Source organism: Ylistrum balloti, unplaced genomic scaffold, assembly GCF_031769215.1.
Source record: "Ylistrum balloti isolate Yb309-2 unplaced genomic scaffold, AGI_CSIRO_Ybal_v1 Utg370332, whole genome shotgun sequence".
Taxonomy (NCBI): domain Eukaryota; kingdom Metazoa; phylum Mollusca; class Bivalvia; order Pectinida; family Pectinidae; genus Ylistrum; species Ylistrum balloti.
Window position 1 is genome coordinate 1,475,204 of NW_026782241.1, and position 23,463 is coordinate 1,498,666.

The 23,463-nt window shown below is 38.3% G+C and overlaps 1 protein-coding gene across 1 annotated transcript in view; it reads left to right on the top strand.

Annotated features, from left to right (window-relative positions):
- The window catches only part of LOC132553521 (uncharacterized), a 41,884-nt gene that overhangs the window by 17,895 nt on the left and 526 nt on the right, over window positions 1-23,463 (top strand). The window contains exon 10 of the mRNA XM_060217768.1: window positions 23,194-23,384. Within this exon, the coding sequence (XP_060073751.1) occupies window positions 23,194-23,384 (191 nt within the window). The remainder of the gene's footprint in view (window positions 1-23,193; window positions 23,385-23,463) is intronic.

The window sequence follows — 23,463 nt, forward strand, 5'->3', positions numbered from 1 at the left end:
GTATCACACCTCTGGAAAAAGGGCGAGTGTGTAAGGATCCACATGTAACAGTTACAGGTCAGGACGTACACTGGGTAGTTACAGGGTCAGGACTTACACTGGGCAGTTACAGGGTCAGGACATACAAAGGACAGTTACAGTACCAGGACGTACAAGGGGCAGTTACAGGGTCAGGACGTACACTGGGCAGTTACAGGGCCAGGACGTACACTGGGCAGTTACAGGGCCAGGACGTACACTGGGCAGTTACAGGGTCAGGACGTACACTGGGCAGTTACAGGGCCAGGACGTACACTGGGCAGTTACTGGGCAGTTACAGGGCCAGGACGTACAAGGGGCAGTTACAGGGTCAGGACATACACTGGGCAGTTACAGGGCCAGGACTTACACTGGGCAGTTACAGGGCCAGGACGTACAAGGGGCAGTTACAGGGCCAGGACGTACAAGGGGCAGTTACAGGGCCAGGACGTACAAGGGGCAGTTACAGGGTCAGGACGTACACTGGGCAGTTACAGGGTTATAGGGTCAGGACGTACACAGGGCAGTTACAGGGTCAGGACGTACACTGGGCAGTTACAGGGTCTGGACGTACACTGGGCAGTTACAGGGTCAGGACGTACACTGGGCAGTTACAGGGTCAGGACGTACACTGGGCAGTTACAGGGTCAGGACGTACACTGGGTAGTTACAGGGTCAGGACTTACACTGGGCAGTTACAGGGTCAGGACATACAAAGGACAGTTACAGTACCAGGACGTACAAGGGGCAGTTACAGGGTCAGGACGTACACTGGGCAGTTACAGGGTCAGGACATACACTGGGCAGTTACAGGGTCAGGACGTACACTGGGCAGTTACAGGGTCAGGACGTACACTGGGCAGTTACAGGGCCAGGACGTACACTGGGCAGTTACAGGGTCTGGACGTACACTGGGTAGTTACAGGGCCAGGACATACACCTGGAAATCACAGGGTCAGGACCTACACTGGGCAGTTATAAGGTCATGACGTACACAGAGCAGTTACAGGGTCAGGGCGCACACTGGGCAGTTATAGGGTCAGGACGTACACGGGGCAAATACAGGGTAAGGACGTACACTGGGCAGTTACAGGGTCAGGATGTACACGGGGCAGTTACAGGATCAGGACCTACACTAGACAGTTACAGGGTCAGGACGTGCACAGGGTAGTTACAGGGTCAGGACTTACACTGGGTAGTTACAGGGTCAGGACGTACACAGGGCAGTTACAGGTTCAGGACATACACGGGACAGTTACAGGTTCAAGACGTACACTGGGTAGTTACAGGGTCAGGACGTACACTGGGCAGTTACAGGTTCAGGACGTACACTGGGCAGTTACAGGGTCAGGAAATACACTGGGCAGTTACAGGTTCAGGACGTACACTGGGCAGTTACAGGTTCAGGACGTACACTGGACAGTTACAGGTTCAGGACGTACACTGGGCAGTTACAGGGTCAGGACTTACACTGGACAGTTACAGGTTCAGGACGTACACTGGGCAGGCACAGGGTCAGGACGTACACTGGGTAGTTACAGGTTCAAGACGTACACTGGGCAGTTACAGGGTCAGGAAATACACTGGGCAGTTACAGGTTCAGGACGTACACTGGGCAGTTACAGGTTCAGGACGTATACTGGGTAGTTACAGGTCAGGACGTACACGGGGCAGTTACAGGTTCAGGACGTACACTGGGTAGTTACAGGGTCAGGACGTACACTGGGTAGTTACAAGTTCAGGACGTACACTGGGCAGTTACAGGGTCAGGAAATACACTGGGCAGTTACAGGTTCAGGACGTACACTGGGCAGTTACAGGTTCAGGACGTACACTGGACAGTTACAGGTTCAGGACGTACACTGGGCAGTTACAGGTTCAGGACGTACACTGGGCAGTTACAGGTTCAGGACGTACACTGGACAGTTACAGGTTCAGGACGTACACTGGGCAGGCACAGGGTCAGGACTTACACTGGACAGTTACATGTTCAGGACGTACACTGGGCAGGCACAGGGTCAGGACGTACACTGGGCAGTTACAGGTTCAGGACGTACACTGGACAGTTACAGGTTCAGGACGTACACTGGGCAGGCACAGGGTCAGGACTTACACTGGGCAGTTACAGGTTCAGGACGTACACTGGGCAGTTACAGGTTCAGGACGTACACTGGACAGTTACAGGTTCAGGACGTACACTGGGCAGGCACAGGGTCAGGACTTACACTGGACAGTTACAGGTTCAGGACGTACACTGGGCAGGCACAGGGTCAGGACTTACACTGGACAGTTACATGTTCAGGACTTACACTGGGCAGGCACAGGGTCAGGACGTACACTGGGCAGGCACAGGGTCAGGACTTACACTGGACAGTTACATGTTCAGGACTTACACTGGGCAGTTACAGGGTCAGGACTTACACTTGGCAGGCACAGGGTCAGGACGTACACTGGGCAGGCACAGGGTCAGGACGTACACTGGGCAGTTACAGGGTCAGGACTTACACTGGGCAGGCACAGGGTCAGGACGTACACTGGGCAGTTATAGGGTCAGGACTTACACTGGACAATGAATGAAATCATAACCATGTTTAGTTTTCTTACATCGGCGAGAGGTATCATACTTTACATGTATGTACAATCTCGCGTGCACGGAGTTCTCGTCAGAACTTTACGGACAAACGGATAACGTTAAAATCGACAAGAACAGTGTTTATTCTAATGGAAATTTTGTGCAACATTTGTATATCAATTTTTTCTCAAATTGCTGGAAACAAATCGACTTTCCCTACTGAACAAGTGAAGTGTTATCTAAGCGTGTTACAAGTTACTGATGCAAAATCGCACCAAGTTTTGCCTTTTGGCGAGATTCGAGTACTTCGCGTATAGGGACTACTAAAACAGACTGGAATAACATCGACCACAAACGTTAGTGATAAACACATAAATAAAATGACAGTATAGTATTATCAATGTTGATAAATACATTGAAACGAAAAAAGGGAGAAAAAAGCCACAACAACCAATACTTGAAATATCGAGCGTGACTCATCCGAGACTTTGGATTGCATTTAACATCCGTTTCCATTCCATCTTAGTAAAATCTACTTGAAAATGGTTTTTTTCCTGTATTAAGCCCGTCAGGAAACCGAATTGATAAAAAAAAAATTTAAAAATTTTAAATATTGAAATGACATTGTACATGAAAGAGGAGCTGTTCATTTCATATTTCCAAATTACAACAACAAACCTCTATATTTTCTTACGTGTAAAAAACAACCTTTAATTTTCTGTCTCGCCACTACACAAGAACTGTATGGTTATGATATAGATAACTTTGCCCTTCTCTTTTCGAAGGATTTTTTTTTCTACGCTTTGAACTATAAATATGTTTATGTTATTTATTTGAGTTAAAATTTGAAATATTATATTTACAAAGTCGTAAGCCTGAAGCATGTCTTGTCGTACTGTCAAAGTAATACACATTGGTAGTGTTAGATACATCAAAGTCAATACTTATATCATCTTAGGTTGCCACATTCAACATACGTGACAAACGTATGTTATAAACAGACTCCTTTTGATCTACAAGAAGAGGAGAGGCTAGTCTCCACTGGTGGGACGCCCGCTCACTCGGGCTTCTGTCTGAACTATGTTAGAATGCAATTTGGAAATACGAGGATGTATTTTGTAAATATATTGATATATATACATTCTGGATTTTACATGAAGACCATAAGTCGGATTTCAGTGTGATCACTTCAATAATTCAACAACATCAACACTATTGGTTAAAACCACAAAAATGTATTTCGTTGACAATGCGTTTATAGATAGTTGTAGAATTTTGAAGTTATAACTTATGATGAAACTTCACATAGTTTTTAAGTAAATTATCACAAACATATTTATCTGATACCAGTTCATATTTACAATATGATATACTTTTTTCGAGCATTTAAACGTCACTGGTTTAAAACATTGAAATTGTTAACATCCAAACTTAGTTGTCTCCATCTGATCTGCTTTCTACTACTGCAGTTGTCTTGTTATTGTATGTATTCCTGGTGAAGTCAAACATTATCTTAGTAGAAAGGTGTGGCTTTATGATCGAGCAAATATTGATTAACTTCAGACTATGATTAATAATATTCCATGGTTATTCACCTTTACTAACATGACTAATGCTAATGAAATGTGCAGCTTTTTTACTGAAAAAAATATTGATGCTATGAATAAACGTATTCAATTTAAAGAAATATTACTTAGAGATACAGACAAACCTTGGATGAACGGGATGATTAAACGGAACATGAAAAAAGGGACATATACAAAAAATAATGTTTGATGATAAAACAGTACGCATTAAAAATAATTATAAGTAAATGAGAAATAAATTAAATAATATGATAAAGAGAGCCAAAGAAATATTTTATGATAACATAGATTCATTTATAGATAAATATAATTATAATCCTAAAGTTTAATGGAAACTTTTACGAAATATAATTAAAAAGGGGGGGAACAAATTAAGAAACATCTCCATATTAGGTAATTATACTAACGAAATAATATATTACAATGATAAAAAATGTGAGCTTCTGAACAATTGTTTTAGCTCTGTCTGTAATTTATCGGAAAGTGATCTAGATAAAGAATTTCTTTTTTGAGAGACGTACTGACTCTTTCAGAAATAACCATTTTACCTAGTGAAGTTACTGATGTCATAAAATAAATTGAATGCTAAGAAGGCGTGTGGCCCTGATGGTATAAGTTATATAATGCTTACACTTGTATCCAATGAAAGTTTGTGCCATTATCTCTTATCGTTATTTATTCTCTATTGTCTGGTGTATATCCCGATTCATGGAAACTGACTTGTTTCATGTCTGTCTTTAAAGCCTACAACCCTTGTGTTACTTCTAATTACAGACCAATGTCGCTCCTTAGCTGTCTAGGTAAACTATTTAACGTGTGGTTTATAAGTGTATATATATATATATTGAAAACGACCTCATATAGTTTGTGATTTCTCTAAGGCGTTTGACCGAGTATGACATAAAGGTCTTATTCATAAACAATTATGGTATATCTGGTTAACTTCTGAGATGAGTAAGTGATTATGTAACCAATAGGTAGCAAGCAGTTTCATTAAGGATTCCCTGTCTTCCTTCAAAACTAGAAATGATTGTGAAGTATGGGACAACTGCGGGGCAATGAACTCTTTGATATTAGAACAAAATTCAGTTAGAAGTTGCAAGAATAGTCACAGTGCTGCTCATATTCACAAAAACTGAACTCTTGTATCGAGAAACTGGTTGGTTGCCACTTTCAAAAAGACAGGAATCTCGCAAGCTTTCTTTATTTTATTCCATAGTTCACAATATGGTACCCGAATTCCTTACTGATCTATTTCTGGATGAAAAAGGTAACTTAGGACCATATAACTTAAGGAATGCCCACCTATTAAGAGAACAATTTTGCCAACTTAGACTATCACGAAACTCTTTCCTTCTTAAACAAAACTTTGGAATTATCTGAACTTCTATTAATTCCTTTAAGGCTAATGTTAAAAGATCCATGGTAGTAGATAGAAACTTAAGCCCTCATTTTTGTATCTTATGGACCTAGACAACTTATCCTGCTCTGTCGTCTTAGAAACCACGTTAGTTGCCTAAACTATAACATGTTTAGAGCAAACCTCATTGCCTCTGCCGAGTGTCAATGTGGCCATCTCTGTGATGACGGTTACCTCTTTTTTTTATTACTTGCCGTTTGTATGCTAATCTACGTTGAATCCTTTATACAGCACTATCATGGTACGAAGGCGATATTAATGTGGATATTCTCTGTCAAAGGAGATGCAAATATGTCGTCCATTGATAACACGAGAATCGCTAAAGCTGCATATAATTTCCTGGGAGGGTCGGGTAGATTTGCCTTATAGTCAATATTACTTCTTCACTCTTTCGAATTCTCAAAGGTATTGTTTTACTGACATTAGTATAATCATCTCTCTCTCTCTCTCTCTCTCTCTCTCTCTCTCTCTCTCTCTCTCTCTCTCTCTCTCTCTCTCTCTCTCTCTCTCTCTCTCTCTCTCTCTCTCTCTCTCTCTCTCTCTCTCTCTCTCTCTCTCTCTCTCTCTCTCTCTCTCTCTCTCTCTCTCTGTATTTGCCAAAACAGTGACAAGAGCATCTGGCACAAGTTTACATGAAAAGAAAAGAAAAACCATACTAAGTTTTTTTTTAAAATCGCTTTACATATGTAACTCCCTCTAAATATTGAACAGATTCAGTATTTGAATTAGTAAGAAATGTAAAAGCTATATAAAGAAAACCAAAGATGACAATCATGTGGCCAGTATTTTAAGGCAGGTCTTCATATCATCAAACCCTGCACCCCATTTCCTACACTAAAAATTCCTCAGATACTTTGTAATATACCTTATTACAAGTCATGTTTTTTGTTGCGGAAAAAACGAAGTTATTTATCATTAGTTTTTTTCTTGTAAACATTAGATGTAAGAAGACAGATAAACAGTATGTGTTTTACATTGTCTATGAATTATGTTTAATCATTACAAAAGATTATCCTGAAATTAAACTAGGGTTAAATTACTGGCTAGTCACATATCATTTATTGAAAATAAACAAGTTCATTTTAACGTTTTCCTGTGTTAAAAGAAATAGAAAAGGAAATCAGAGATCTGTATTTCTTGATCTTCCAATCACCAACAATTTACACTAATAGCATTTCTAGTCCTTGTTGGTTACTTTTATAATACCTTGTTCGTCATCAACCGTAGACCGGGAATATCGAGTGAAATCCAATTTTCTTATTTAAATACGTTGTCATTTGATTTGGTAGGTTAAGGGTCATATTTGGCCCGATCTAATATCTTTATGGGTTTTTACCCGGATGCTCTTGGATACCTAAAAGCTGTATATCCCACATATTCAGTATCTGTGTAAAGTCCTTTCTGAGACACGATTGTTCGAAAGCGGTACACAACGACGTTAAGGTTACAGAATTTTAGCGTAAAATTACAAAATGGTGACGCCCAGCCACGTAGAATTTCATGTACAACGTACGTATCTTGAAATCTTCACAAGACGTTTTCCTAGTCGGAAGCGTAACCTACAGGACATTCCACATATATATAGTATGGTATTAGTTGGTTGGAACCACAGCTGAACAGATTCAGCTTTCACGGGAAGCACAAGGTATGAACCATTTTTTCAGTTTTATATCTGGATATGGCGATTTTAATTCTGTGTGATCGCTATTAATAACTGAATTTATTCAGAAATTAATTATCACGAGTATTTTCAATTAGTCATGGACTTTAAGAAGTGACTTTAACTTCCGGTGTACACTTGACATCCATACATGGTGTGCACGTATATAATGCAGTGTCGTCTTTTGTGGTTCTGTAAAGTGGCTTGCGTATTTAGAGTTCTTAATCCATAAAGGGCTGATAAATTATCACAAGTGGTTATGGGAGACAGAAGAATACGATGTTCAAATACCTTCAATATTAATTGAACTTTGGACAACATGCGATAGAAAGCATGTACTTGTCTATATTAATTCTTTCGAAAAATTTGGTTTAAATAACAGATTAAGATCATTTCGTCAAGACGTTCTGTTTTTTGGTGTCAAACGCATGGACGTGTTTGTTATGTAATTTTTTTGTAGTTTTTGTTACAGATATTAAACACTTCGGACCAAGAAATATGACACCATTACAGACTTTAAGTTAAAGTAAAAGATCAATAACACAAGAGAGTACTTGCTACCACAGTATCCTCGTCTAGGGGACTGGTACCTTTTCTTTATTGCCCTAATCACCCAATAGATTGCAAAAAGATATCCATGTCTTTTTATTTAATTCAATTTGAACGACACAATACCGATATTTAGGACCAATTAAGCTCTTACCCAAGATGTCCTGTAGACAAAGTGACGTTTGAAAGCCTCCTTTTGAGGCGAAGATACGCCCACCGTACTCTTTTTAGTGTATTTCTGATACAGGGTTCCTAAAGTCGTCTGTGTGGATGTATTATCATTTACATGCACGGTGCTGTTTCCTCTTAAAATTCAATGCAACAAATAAAATCAATGTATCAAGAGGTATTCATGTTTAAAATAACAAAATACGTCGCAATATTTTTTCGCGAAAAAACTGCAATATGGTGAAATTTTGAAGCTATTGGGTTCTGGTGTAGCTGTTCTGTTTTACATGTGTTCAATAGGCGTTACTTATCTCGTGATACGCATTCATATCATGTAAAAATAATTAAATATAATCGATCACATGGAGATGAAGACCGAAATTTAATTTCACTATTTACAAAATGTACAACCCGACATGACCTTAATGTCTGATTTCGTTAGTACTCATAAATTAGTGTATTTTGAAGTGAATTGATTTTAAATACCGCGATTAAGATTTTGCCTGTTATATATATTGTATACAAAAGCGTGATCAGAATACGTCATCAATACCAAGTGTGATTTTCCTGGAAAGTCTGGGTTGTCACCTGAACAAAGCTTTACGAAATAGGACAGAGAGTTCCGAAATTTGGATGGTGGATGCCGTCGTTAAAGAAGAAAACGGATACCCTTTCGAAACACCTGGTCTCATTTGCCTTTTGTTTTGATTTTAAGTCTTCATGAATTACTTTTTGTCCGTATTTTGACATAGTGTCATCGAAGTTGAGTTTGGATTTAAATTCTGATGTCGGTATTTTTTCCAACTCAGATTTACTACCCAGGTATTCACCCGATACATAACTAAATCGATAGATTGAAAAATATCAAAGAACATAAAGTTATCATTTCACTCACAACATTCCAGGCTACAATAGATTATCCATCTTAAAATATCTCAATACATTATACAAATACACTGTATTACAATGTATTTCGTATTTGAGTCAATGTTTTCTGTGAAAAGTACTTATTTCCTGTACCCCTGGCAACACTGATTCGAAAATAACTAACCAATTCACAAGTTCTATCTATAAAATATACGTTATTGAAATAAATGTGTTCTGCACTTTTTTTTTTATTACGAGTGTTTACTTTCTGATTATCAACTGACAATCATGATCGTACTAAAAGCGGCACGCATATGATAATACTGAAATCCGTGTTAATACTTCTGCTGAGCACCCATCGCGTTTCCTAGAATTGATCATACCGAAATCCGTGTTTGTACCTCTGTTGAGCGACCATCGTGTTTCCTAGAAGATGATAATACCGAAATCCGTGTTTGTACCTCTGTTGAGCGACCAACGTGTTTCCTAGAAGATGATAATACCGAAATCCGTGTTTGTACCTCTGTTGAGCGACCATCGTGTTTCCTACCCTTATTTAATATACCGATCTTATTAAATTTAGTTCGTTTACAAAATTCCCTACCCTTATCCCTAGGATTCGTCTTGTGATTAATAAACAGCCTTAAAATCGCCATGGTGAAATGTTAACTCCAAAACCGGATATAGATGGCGCGCTATATAAAAACGAAACGGATTACCGGGCTCTGGGAAGTTTGGCGTCACAGGAGGGTAGGTCTACGTTCTCAGGTAGAAAATTGTGTCTTAATGATGCAGATAGAAAACCCTGTCAGCATGTTAAAGACTTATTGATAGAAAGGGTTGGAAAATAATCAAGGTTTACTTGCCCGAAAGAAGCATAGTAAAATGTAAAAGGCCGTCATAAGTTTGGAAAATTACGTTGAGGCATTTTGAAGAACGAGTGTTTAGGTCCCTTCAATTGCGATCGTCTTCTGTCCGATGTCTTTCGTCGTCTGTCCCATTTGATATTGAATTTTGAAATATTTGGTAAGTAAAAACTTTATTAAAATAATAAATAATGCGGCTAATCTTCAAATACCTTCCTGTAATAGCTATATCACTGAATTGCTGTATTTTGGCTTGGCCCTAATTGGAGTAAAAGCAATGAATCCTGGTTTACTTTTGTGTGTGGCATGCATACGCAAAGTGAATATTATTTGCTCTGCTTTGTAGCATAGAATACAGAAATTGAAGTACGTCTGAATTCTTTCACAGATTCAAAAGTTTTATTTGATAATGATTGCATAGTTTTCTCTCAGCCATCAAAGATTTTAATTGAAGCAGTTCCGGAGATTTTGTACTTTTTCAAGACAAATTTATTCATGTAGGCCTCTGTCTAGGACGTGGAACAACACGTGTAATCTATCCGATTCATTGATCATTTAAGCCCGGTTTTTCCGATTGTGCACACATTGTCTGGGACAAGAGTCATCGTTTCCAGTTTAATTACTCACATACATCCTCATCTATTCTCAGGCAGAGAAAAGGATTGGTACAGCAAAATTAATAGTTTGACAGAAACATTTTTATCAAATCCGGTGAAATTCTGAAGGAAGACTTGAGGTAATAGATAAATGGTGTCCTGGAATGCTCTGTTGGTATTTTTTCTCATTCCATAAATATATATCAATTTGTCTTTTTCTATTTGGTGGTGTGTTGTTATGAATCATTAAAACCATTAAAACAGCCTAGACTCTATTGTTCATAAAAGATAATGACTGGGGAGCCTGTGAATGGATTGATATCTGACTCGGAGGCTCGTAAAAGGGTTCATCTTTGACTGGGGAGCTTGGGAATAGGTTGATCTTTGATTTGACTGGGGGCTCGTAGAAGGGTTGATCTTTGACTGGGGAGCTTGGGAATGGATTGATCTTTGACTGGGGGCTCGTAAAAGTGTTCATCTTTGACTGGGGAGCTTGGGAATGGATTGATCTCTGACTCGGAGGCTCGTAGAAGGGTTGATCTTTGACTGGGGAGCCAGTGAATGGATTGATCTCTGACTCGGAGGCTCGTAAAAGGGTTCATCTTTGACTGGGGAGCTTGGGAATAGATTGATCTTTGATTTGACTTGGGGCTCGTAGAAGGGTTGATCTTTGACTGGGGAGCTTGGGAATGGATTGATCTTTGACCTGGGGGCTCGTAAAAGTGTTCATCTTTGACTGGGGAGCTTGGGAATAGATTGATCTTTGACTGGAGGCTCGTAGAAGGGTTGATCTTTGACTGGGGAGCTTGGGAATGGATTGATCTTTGACTGGGGGCTCGTAGAAGGGTTGATCTTTGACTGGGGAGCTTTGAAATAGATTGATCTTTGACTGGAGGCTCGTAAAAGTGTTCATCTTTGACTGGGGAGCTTGGGAATAGATTGATCTTTGACTGGGGGCTCGTAGAAGGGTTGATATTTGACTGGGGAGCTTGGAAATAGATTGATCTTTGACTGGAGGCTCGTAAAAGTGTTCATCTTTGACTGGGGAGCTTGGGAATAGATTGATCTTTGACTGGGGATCTTGGGAATGGATTAATCTTTGACTGGGGATCTTGGGAATGGATTTATCTTTGACTTGGGAGCTTGGGAATGGAACGACCTTTGACTTAGGATCATGGGAATGCATGACTTGAGTGGTGAACTTGGTAATGCATTGAACTTCTTGGTTTTTTTTTTTTTTTTTTTGGGGGGGGGGGGGGGGGTTGTGTGCGTGTGTTTAGATGGTGGTATATTGTACCTAATAGGCGAAGTGTCTCAAAACGTCCGACTTAGTTTTTTAAAATTCAGATGCGTGTGAACTTAGTTTCACTTTATTCATCGAAAATGAACATTTTTGCCTCAAACTATCATATATTTAACACAGGTTTGTTCATATGCCTCCGCTAGGATTCGAACCCGTGACCTCTGGTTTACTAGTCTTACGCTCAACCGAGCAAACTAAAGAGAAGTTCTCACTAGTCGAGTGGTATCATACGGCTAGCATTTTACCGGGGTTACATACTCAACCTCCAAGAAAAATATCGTCTTCAAGTTTTCTCGGGTTACAGCTATGCTTGTGACGGTAACGCTAAATATTAATCTCGAGTCTCTACATGAGCACCAATGTAACAGAGGTCATAATAATTTTTAGTGACTCGATCCCGGGATATCTGGTTTACTCTATTTACAAGGGATATACATTTATTCTTACGAGCGTCAATATTTTTCAAGGAGATTACTATGACGCCCGTAAAACTTCTCCATCATTTTCATCAACCTGCATCTTTTCAAATCCTGTGTTACGGGTTTGTCCGTCAGTTGACGACTTCTAGCACGAAAATCGTGATAATGGGACCAGACCCTAGAATATTAATCAACTGAGACATGTATACAAGATAGGTTGGAAATGCAAGAGTGTTGCTATCTAGAAATGGAAAATTCACAATAGAGAAATTGAAATCAGGTTTATCATACAGCTTGATGGAAAGCTGTCCAAGTTGTTATCGTTGCAGGATTAAATCGAGATACGCAGCTGGTGAAGAAGAGACTGTTGTGTATTTAATTTCCAACTCTGGTTGTTACATACAATTTATATATATTGATAGCTATAAGTTTACATCATAGCCTCTAAATGGTATACAAACGATATCATAATTCACCTGCCGATGTTAAATACTGGAAAGCAGTCAAACTTAAAATCTTTCTTGTTTTTTCTAAGGTTTTCCAAAGAATTGATTTAATCGAAGTGTTTTATTCTCCCGACGATAAATACCGTTGGATGTGTGAACAATAGTTGTGAAATCTTGTCAATGACAGAGATGATTGCATTTTATTTACAAGTTAGCTAACAGAATTTCAAAAGAGTTTATTATGATCTATACTTTCTGTAATAATACAATTATAAGACACCTTCTGTCGGATGATATTCTTTATTCAAACGTCTAATTGGGAAGAGTCAGTTGACAGTACAAGGTAAGGCTCGTCCATTGGGGGGTAATTTATTTGCTATCCCTAAGGCAGAAGACCTCTTAATCACTCCTGAAACAAAAATGATAATGTATTGTTGTAGGTTCTGTGTATATTTATCTCCAAGATAACTTATGTGTTGACATAGGTAAGATAACACAAATAGTCGCTCTATCCCCAGAATGACGTGAAAGGCAGTGGAATAACGACATACGTTTTTCCATAGTTATGGACTCAATGTCTCCAATGAACCAACAGAGGTACCCAGTATATTCGTCTGTACCCTTAAGACATATGTCTGTCTCTCTGTACCCAGTAAGACATATGGTATCTCTCTGTACCAGTTAGACATATGGTATCTCTCTGTACCCAGTTAGACATATGGTATCTATTTTTACCCAGTAAGACATATGGTATCTCTCTGTACCCTGTAAGTCATATGGTATTTATCTGTACCCAGTAAGACATATGGTATCTCTTTGCACCCTGTAAGACATATGGTATCTCTCTGTACCCAAATAAACATATGGTATCTATCTGTACCCAGTAAGACATATGGTATCTCTCTGTACCCAGTAAGACATATGGTATCTATCTGTACCCAGTAAGACATATGGTATCTCTCTGTACCCTGTAAGACATATGGTATCTCTCTGTACCCAGTAAGACATATGGTATCTATCTGTACCCAGTAAGACATATGGTATCTCTCTGTACCCAGTAAGACATATGGTATCTATCTGTACCCAGTAAGACATATGGTATCTCTCTGTACCCAGTAAGACATATGGTATCTCTCTGTACCCAGTAAGACATATGGTATCTATCTGTACCCAGTAAGACATATGGTATCTGTCTGTACCTAGTAAGACATATGGTATATCTCTGTACCCAGTAAGACATATGGTATCTCTCTGTACCCAGTAAGACATATGGTATCTCTATGTACCCAGTAAGACATATGGTATATCTCTGTACCCAGTAAGACATATGGTATTTATCTGTACCCAGTAAGACATATGGTATCTCTCTGTACCCAGTAAGACATATGGTATCTATCTGTACCCAGTCAGACATATGGTATCTGTCTGTACCCAGAAAGATATATGAATATCTCTGTACCCAGTAAGACATATGGTATCTCTCTGTACCCAGTAAGACATATGGTATCTCTCTGTACCCAGTAAGACATATGGTATCTATCTGTACCCAGTAAGACATATGGTATCTCTCTGTACCCAGTAAGACATATGGTATCTCTCTGTACCCAGTAAGACATATGGTATCTCTCTGTACCCAGTAAGACATATGGTATTTATCTGTACCCAGTAAGACATATGGTATCTCTCTGTACCAGTTAGACATATGGTATCTCTCTGTACCCAGTTAGACATATGGTATCTATTTTTACCCAGTAAGACATATGGTATCTCTCTGTACCAGTTAGACATATGGTATCTCTCTGTACCCAGTTAGACATATGGTATCTATCTGTACCCAGTAAGACATATGGTATCTCTCTGTACCCAGTAAGACATATGGTATCTCTCTGTACCCAGTAAGACATATGGTATCTCTCTGTACCCAGTAAGACATATGGTATCTCTCTGTACCCTGTAAGACATATGGTATCTCTCTCTCTAAGACTGTACCCAGTAAGACATATGGTATCTCTCTGTACCCAGTAAGACATATCTCTCTGTGTAAGACATATGGTATCTCTCTGTACCCAGTAAGACATATGGTATCTATCTGTACCCAGTAAGACATATGGTATCTCTCTGTACCCAGTTAGACATATGGTATCTCTCTGTACCCTGTAAGACATATGGTATCTCTCTGTACCCAGTAAGACATATGGTATTTATCTGTACCCAGTAAGACATATGGTATCTCTCTGTACCCTGTAAGACATATGGTATCTCTCTGTACCCTGTAAGTCATATGGTATTTATCTGTACCCAGTTAGACATATGGTATCTCTCTGTACCCTGTAAGACATATGGTATCTCTCTGTACCCAGTAAGACATATGGTATCTCTCTGTACCCAGTAAGACATATGGTATCTCTCTGTACCCAGTTAGACATATGGTATCTCTCTGTACCCTGTAAGACATATGGTATCTCTCTGTACCCAGTAAGACATATGGTATCTCTCTGTACCCAGTAAGACATATGGTATCTCTCTGTACCCAGTAAGACATATGGTATCTCTCTGTACCCAGTTAGACATATGGAATTTATCTGTACCCAGTAAGACATATGGTATCTCTCTGTACCCAGTTAGACATATGGTATCTCTCTGTACCCAGTAAGACATATGGTATCTCTCTGTACCCAGTAAGACATATGGTATCTCTATATACCCAGTAAGACATATGGTATCTCTCTGTACCCAGTAAGACATATGGTATCTCTATATACCCAGTAAGACATATGGTATCTCTCTGTACCCAGTAAGACATATGGTATTTATCTGTACCCAGTTAGACATATGGTATCTCTCTGTACCCTGTAAGACATATGGTATCTCTCTGTACCCAGTAAGACATATGGTATTTATCTGTACCCAGTAAGACATATGGTATCTCTCTGTACCCAGTAAGACATATGGTATCTCTCTGTACCCAGTAAGACATAGTATCTATCTGTCAGTAAGACTGGTATCTCTCTGTACCCCATGGTAAGACATATGGTATCTCTCTGTACCCAGTTAGACATATGGTATTTATCTGTACCCAGTAAGACATATGGTATCTATCTACCCAGTAAGACACATATGGTATCTCTCTGTACCCAGTAAGACATATGGTATCTCTCTGTACCCTGTAAGACATATGGTATCTCTCTGTACCCAGTTAGACATATGGTATCTCTCTGTACCCAGTAAGACATATGGTATCTCTCTGTACCCTGTAAGACATATGGTATCTCTCTGTACCCAGTAAGACATATGGTATTTATCTGTACCCAGTAAGACATATGGTATCTCTCTGTACCCTGTAAGACATATGGTATCTCTCTGTACCCAGTAAGACATATGGTATCTATCTGTACCCAGTAAGACATATGGTATCTCTCTGTACCCAGTAAGACATATGGTATCTCTCTGTACCCTGTAAGACATATGGTATCTCTCTGTACCAAGTAAGACATATGGTATCTCTCTGTACCCTGTAAGACATATGGTATCTCTCTGTACCCAGTAAGACATATGGTATCTCTATGTACCCAGTAAGACATATGGTATCTCTCTGTACCCAGTAAGACATATGGTATCTCTCTGTACCCAGTAAGACATATGGTATCTCTCTGTACCCAGTAAGACATATGGTATCTCTCTGTACCCAGTAAGACATATGGTATCTCTCTGTACCCAGTAAGACATATGGTATCTCTCTGTACCCAGTAAGACATATGGTATCTCTCTGTACCCAGTAAGACATATGGTATCTCTCTGTACCCAGTAAGACATATGGTATCTCTCTGTACCCAGTAAGACATATGGTATCTCTCTGTACCCAGTAAGACATATGGTATCTCTCTGTACCCTGTAAGACATATGGTATCTCTCTGTACCCAGTAAGACATATGGTATCTCTCTGTACCCAGTAAGACATATGGTATCTATCTGTACCCAGTAAGACATATGGTATCTCTCTGTACCCAGTTAGACATATGGTATCTCTCTGTACCCAGTAAGACATATGGTATTTATCTGTACCCAGTAAGACATATGGTATCTCTCTGTACCCTGTAAGACATATGGTATCTCTCTGTACCCAGTAAGACATATGGTATCTCTCTGTACCCAGTAAGACATATGGTATCTCTCTGTACCCAGTAAGACATATGGTATCTCTCTGTACCCAGTAAGACATATGGTATCTCTCTGTACCCAGTAAGACATATGGTATCTCTCTGTACCCAGTAAGACATATGAGGCAGATTATTCGTTTGTAATGAGGTAAACAATTAAGGCAATGTCGACGTAACAGCGAAACTAACTATATAATGCATAACTCTTATTGCTATTTCTAGTCCTCTGGGAAATTAATATTTGTCAGCAATCTATTCCGGGGTTTTATCTGTTCTTTTGTCTTAATTAGTAAATCTCATTGAGGTAAATGCTATATGTATGTGAAAACATTGCCGGGTCCAAATCTCTATGTTCTGGCACACATACTCAACTTAACACCGTCCCTGTTTTATTATGAATTATATGGTTGATGATCACCAATTGTTAATTTTTTCAGCAGAAAAATAAAATCTCAATGTAACAACTTATTTACTTGCCAGGATAACATTTCTTACTCCAATTCCATTGGCCTGGAAAAGTCACCAAATCTACACAATAGAATTGGTTTTTGAATAATCACCAAACCTACACAGTTTGGTTTGTCACTAAACCTGCACAATTTGATTGGGATCGAAATGATTCTTTAAAAATGTTTTCCCGATAATAATGATAAAAAAATAATCATCTGCCTGCAGTAATTTACTCCAACCTAACCCAGTGATTTCGTGCCACTCGTGTTTATACAGGCCGGGGTCGTATGTTTGTGAGATACACTAGCGCTGATAAGTGGTCTGTAATAGTGATGGAACAATATGTATACTTGATCCATTGGACACTATATCTTGGTATATCCGATTGTACACATATAGTTTAGGATAAAAGAGTCTTGGTTTCCGCTTTAATTACGCTGAGACATTCTCATCCGTTCTCAGACAAGACAAGAATTGCTAACATTAACAACAGCCATCAATAGCACTACCACTTTTAATCAAAACAGGCGGAATTCTATAGGAATCAAACATTTTATAGACATCACGTAATTCGTACAGCATAACCAAGCCTGCGAGGAAAGATCGCTTTATAAAGATTTGTCAGAAATACTTTAATCTCAATTCATCCTGTAATAACACTTCTGCTGGCAGACTTCGTCTATCAGGATATCAATATGTCCAAATCTAAGTGTCTGTATTAATTTAAATGGAATGTTTACTAAGGTTTTATCGTTATACTTTAAGCGATTATATTTATGATACCTATCACAATCACAAGGCATTCATTGACATGCCCATCGTATACATCGAACAGGAAATCAGAAACACAACAGGTTCTTCTATATGAGTCGCTTACCCCAGATTTAACATACAAAGCATTCATAAGGCACATATTTCACTTAGTTGTCTAGTACGAGAGCTGATGGGGACTCAAATGTAAGGGTTTGAATTTGGCGGACATATTGCATTATTATTCAACATCATTATCTTCAGTATCTATACACTTTCAATGTTCAAAGGACCCCAATGCCACTTTTTTAGAAGTCCTTTTCTTGACCATTCTGTAAGTACTCCACAACTTGTATGACGTCATCATCGGACTGAAACTGTGTACCGAAAATGGCGTTCAATTTTGGAAATGGATGAAGGTCTGATGGAGCGAGATCAGGTGAATAAGACGGGTGCTCAATCAATTCAATGCGAAAATCGTTAATGGAATCCATGGCAGTTGTTTGCTGAGTTTTACGTGGCGCATAAGTTTAAAATATTCTCTAAACTGTCTTAAAAGTGATGCATATTATGTGCCATTGGCTGTTTGTCCCTTTTGCAGATAATGGAACACTTTCTGCCTTTTGGCGGGGGTGAATCAGGGTACTTCCATTGTTTAGACTGTTGTTTGACTGAAATGATGAACTGACATTTCAGCCATAGTCACAAACCTCTGCAGAAAGTTAGCAGGATCTGCCTCTAAATGGTTCAGATAAGCACGCGACAAAGTCCGCCTGGTGTGCGTCTGATCAACTATCAGAAGTCTCGGTACCCAACGGACTGAGAGCTTTCTCATTACAAGATCTTGGAATGCACGCTTTCCTATGAAATCCCAACTGCACTGGCTATATATATCTCTCTGTAACTCGCCTGTCAGCCATAAAAATATCATGGAATTTATTTACCATTTCTGAAGTCGCAACAGTGACAGACCTTTCAGGACGGGCGCCATCCCCATGGCTCTGTCCGCCGCGCATAAATTCCGCAACCAACGTTTTTTACTGCAGCAAGTGAAGGAGCATTATTCCCTAGTGTTGCTACCATATCAGTATGGATATCCATAAGTGCTATACCTTTCTTATGTATGTGTTGCATCACTGGCCTTTCAGCGATTCTGTCTGTTTAGCAAAAGTCACTTGCCTTGTTTCCTTTAGAGTGTTTAGACATAAACTGATCAAATGACACCAGTCTTCGGGTACACAGCCTTAAATAGTCATGTAATAGTAGACTGAAAAGGAACATTTCTGCTTAACTTCTATATAAGTCTCACAACTTATTAATAAACCCTCCTGTGTCATATGTTGGCCCTCAGTGACCTCATGACTAGTCATGAACGAAACAGATGTGTTATACAGTTTAATTCGATATGATATTTGGCTCTTCTCTAAAAGAATTTATATCGAAAGATGTTGTTCACTAGCCGTTTCCATTCTTTTAATAGAAACAATCCTAATCTCCACCCTACGGTGTTCTCAAGTCACAGTTGATTTATTTTTCCGGGGGTTTGAGAGATGTAAGTACATGAAGACTTTGGAGATGTATCATGGTCGCCATTATGATCTAATTGAGTAATGCTATGAATTGTTTTGTGCGATATGAAGTAACACGTTTTCAATGCTCGTCAGTTACTAAAAAATGGCATTGTTTAGTCCTTTAAAATATAATAGACGATATTTGACATATCTGAATCGAGTGCCAGGTGTTAATACTATTAAAGCTACATTTCTATTTCATGGTCGACGAGAGAGCTATTATTCTATTTTGCCTCTTTCCATAGGTGGAGTAAAACCACATGAAATTGATGAACTTGATGATTAAAGCAATAAAATACATATAAGTTGTTTTTAAAGTTTTTAACTTACCATTGTACAATATATATATAATTTCCCATCAAGAAAATTACTATGGTACGACATCATCTCTATTCTAATCTGATTTCTACATGTGATGTATTTGTAGGAAGATTCGAAACTCAATAAGGCGTGTATTTGATTGTATAGAAAATTACAAAGTGAACAGTAAGTTTCAATACAAATTTAGAATTAGAAAGTATACAAAAATATTCATTAATCTACATGTTCGTAATGAAATGACAACCTTTGAAAATATCACTCTTTCATTTACACCACCATGAAGTCGACATTCAACTATACACGGCCCATAATCAATATCAGCATTTTATTTTCCTGTTCTATTCTCCGAAAAGGTTATATTGACCATATAACTGCTTATAACACAACCAGTAAATTAGAGTGTGACAATTTGATGACTAAGGTAAAATAATAGTGTGCCGAGATGGTAAATTCATGACAGAAAAAGGATACAAGATGGCAATAATATACTGTAGTCGAATCGGCTACGCTTTCTTTAACACTTGTAGACGAGTCTGTCGCTCCAGTACAGTAACGTTAGACTTAACCAAAATTGATACCAATTTTCAATGGTTTACCTTTACTTTTCGCTTACCACCTTGCGGTTTGCATATGTTTTATTTTAGCAAGAAATGATCAAGAGCTTCTTTCTTGTGTGTTGGTTAGACTATTAGTGCGCGTGTGTTTACTAATAGAATAATAAATATGAGATATCACTTTCCGAATCAAACAAGCTGTGTAGTCCTAAATTGATACCTTATGAAAAGGTGATAAGATATACAAAACAACTTTTTTTTTTCTGTCAAGTATCGTTATATGCAAGGTCTTTTCGACCTGTTTTGATAAGATTTACGATAAAGCCAACAGAGGGACAAAATTAGTTCCCATAGGTATGTCAATAGTCTGTTGGTAGATCTCACCACCAAACTGGACGAAGATATTGTCAACAGAAACTCGAACATTTTCATGATTTCGTCCTCCACATATTTCTTGTTTGATTTGAATGTATTTTTCACGAAAAACCCCCACTTTTTTACCGTCTTGAAAAGAAAGCTCTCGTAACATGAGAAAGAAGGCGTTCTTTCAGCTTAGAAGAAAGTATGGTGGAGTACAGATTGGAAAAAATCACTTGTCCTTGTAGACTAAACTTGCATTTCACAAGGGGATTTGGCTATATACTCTTTTCCCAGTGTTCCGTAAATAAGTAGGCCACAATCAGAGACATTGGGCGGCCCATGGCCGTGCCAAACCGTTGCTGAAAGACGATGTTGTTGTATAAGCACAAAGTCAAGTAAATCCATGATGTCTTGGAGATGGAACATACAGGGTTCTTTTGCCATGACCTGTTTTGCTATTGGCGGCTCCGAATACTACCAAGTGTTTTGCCAGTGTGTGGTTAAAAAAGACCCTATATCGCGTGAATTGATGTTTTTGAACAAGTACTGTGACCAAACTTTCTAGAAGGTCTTTTGAGGTTTTGATATGATGTTCTGATTTCCTCACGAGGAGACCTAGGATGTCTGCCATTGACCCAGAGACTCTGTAACCAATGGGCAGTCATGTGTTCACCTTTTCGTGGACCTTGGATAGAAAATATAATTGATATTTTATTATAACTATGCTATTGGATGTTTATATGTCATTAGTTGAAATGACAAAAAGACCCATACATTGTTCCCTATATATGTTTTGAATGATCAACATATAGATCTGTAAACTTGTTGCGAGAATAATTATATAACGCTCTTTTGCATGTAAATAATTCTACGTTATGCCAACACTAACTGATATAATCAATGTTCACAACAACATTACCCCTATTTACTGGCCAAGCTGAATGTAGAATCGTATTGCTAACAGTGAAACATTCTCGACTGATGTTTGAACGCAATGGCCGACCGTCATCTTGAAAATGGTCACTAATAATTTTGCAAAGTATTTCGATTTACTTTGGTTTCGTAACTACAGTTGGCCTCAATGTATAACGTTCCTGAATTTGTCAAAAACAAGTCGCTGGCGTTGAATTCTCACGTGAGATTTAAAATTACTAGATACCATGATGTTCAAACAATGTATAACTCAGACTTACTTCCGATATTTGAACACAAAATCAGTCAAACATATGTCCGATGGCCAAATTTTTTTTTTAAAGTAAAAATTGAACGGGAACTCATTAAACGTGCAAAGCTAAAAACAGAATAAACTTTCGTCTATTAAGAAAGGCTCCTAATATATTAAGGTGTAACCTTTATAACAACGAAACCAGAAATGCTAGGACATTCATGATGTAAAATGTAACGTGTTTTAACACCATGATATCGTGTTTAGCTCTTACTTATTATTGTCTTAGACAGTATCATTTCTTAACATGCGGATACTTTTCAACAAGGAGAGCAATTTTCTTGAAATTTTGAAAGTTATCAGTTAAAGCTTTAATTTGACACTTTTGAAAATAAAGATTGTAGACAGGGTTTAGACGATTACTATTTGATTCCAATTTAATGAGGAGCTTTCAGATTGTTTTTCGATTAAGGAAGCATGATTCGTAAACCTTACGTTCCTCCTTGTGTCAATGGTTGAAGATAGAAATGCTAATAAATGCCACTTTTGAAAATGTTTTTACAAGATAAAGTTTAGAGATTGGTTATTTGCAAGTTAAATGATATTCGTGCTATTTGCATGCCCGTTCAGTCTTTTCGTATTGATAAAATTGGGGGAAAATTAAAACCATTTTAGATACAAGCTTTGGGTTTTATATGCTTAAAATTGAACGGTTAACCTAGTTGATCTTTCTGAAAACATTGTAGATTATTCATTTTTGTAATTGGTAGAAATTAGAAGACAGCTTGATTTTATAATCAAATACATTTATCTTTTATTGACAGCAAGACGTGATAGTAGATGATCGGTATTGAATTTAGAAAGTTTCTACCATTGCATAATATCTCGTGTTTGGAGATGATGCGTGTTTTTATGATTGGTTAGGAGACAATGCTAATTGTCACATGTTGGCTTCTGGACGGCTATTGTCCAATTTTCTTGACAATGGTGCTTTTATTACGACCTCGGCCTCGTTCTGGCTGCTACAACAGTTTTTATATATCAGATCACGTGATACGGTCCTTCTTTTAACGGTTTACATGTCAATTTTACAATTCAGAAATGGAAATAAGTGCCATGCAGTTGGTATTCTATTAACATATATCAGGGTCATTATTCTTTGATGAAAAAGACCTCATCAGTTATTACATAACAACTGTTTATCTCTTTTAGAAAGTCAATCACTTATCTTCAATATCCAAGCACTATTTAAGAAAATAAAAACATGAATACATGTAGTATTGTCTTAACTAAAGCTGTTGACGTCGTTATTCGTGAAGTACATCTGTGTTTGTCTTTGAGTTGATGTTCATAGGTCATTATTCTACGTAATGGTTCTGAACATACTTGTTGTAGTTCATGTCCTGACCCACCAACTACCTGCGATTGGGATGCATTCGATTCACATGCACCGAACCCACACATCCTGTATGGAGCTCTGGTAGGGGGTCCAGGTCGCCATGACGACTACGTGGATGATCGGAAAGACTATGTTAAGAATGAAGTGGCATGTGATTATAACAGTGGATTTCAATCAGCATTAGCAGGTGCGCTACTGAAAATAACGAACTTTTTTTTATCTTTTTTTTTCATTGATTGCAATAAATAAGATAAGTAAAATTCAAA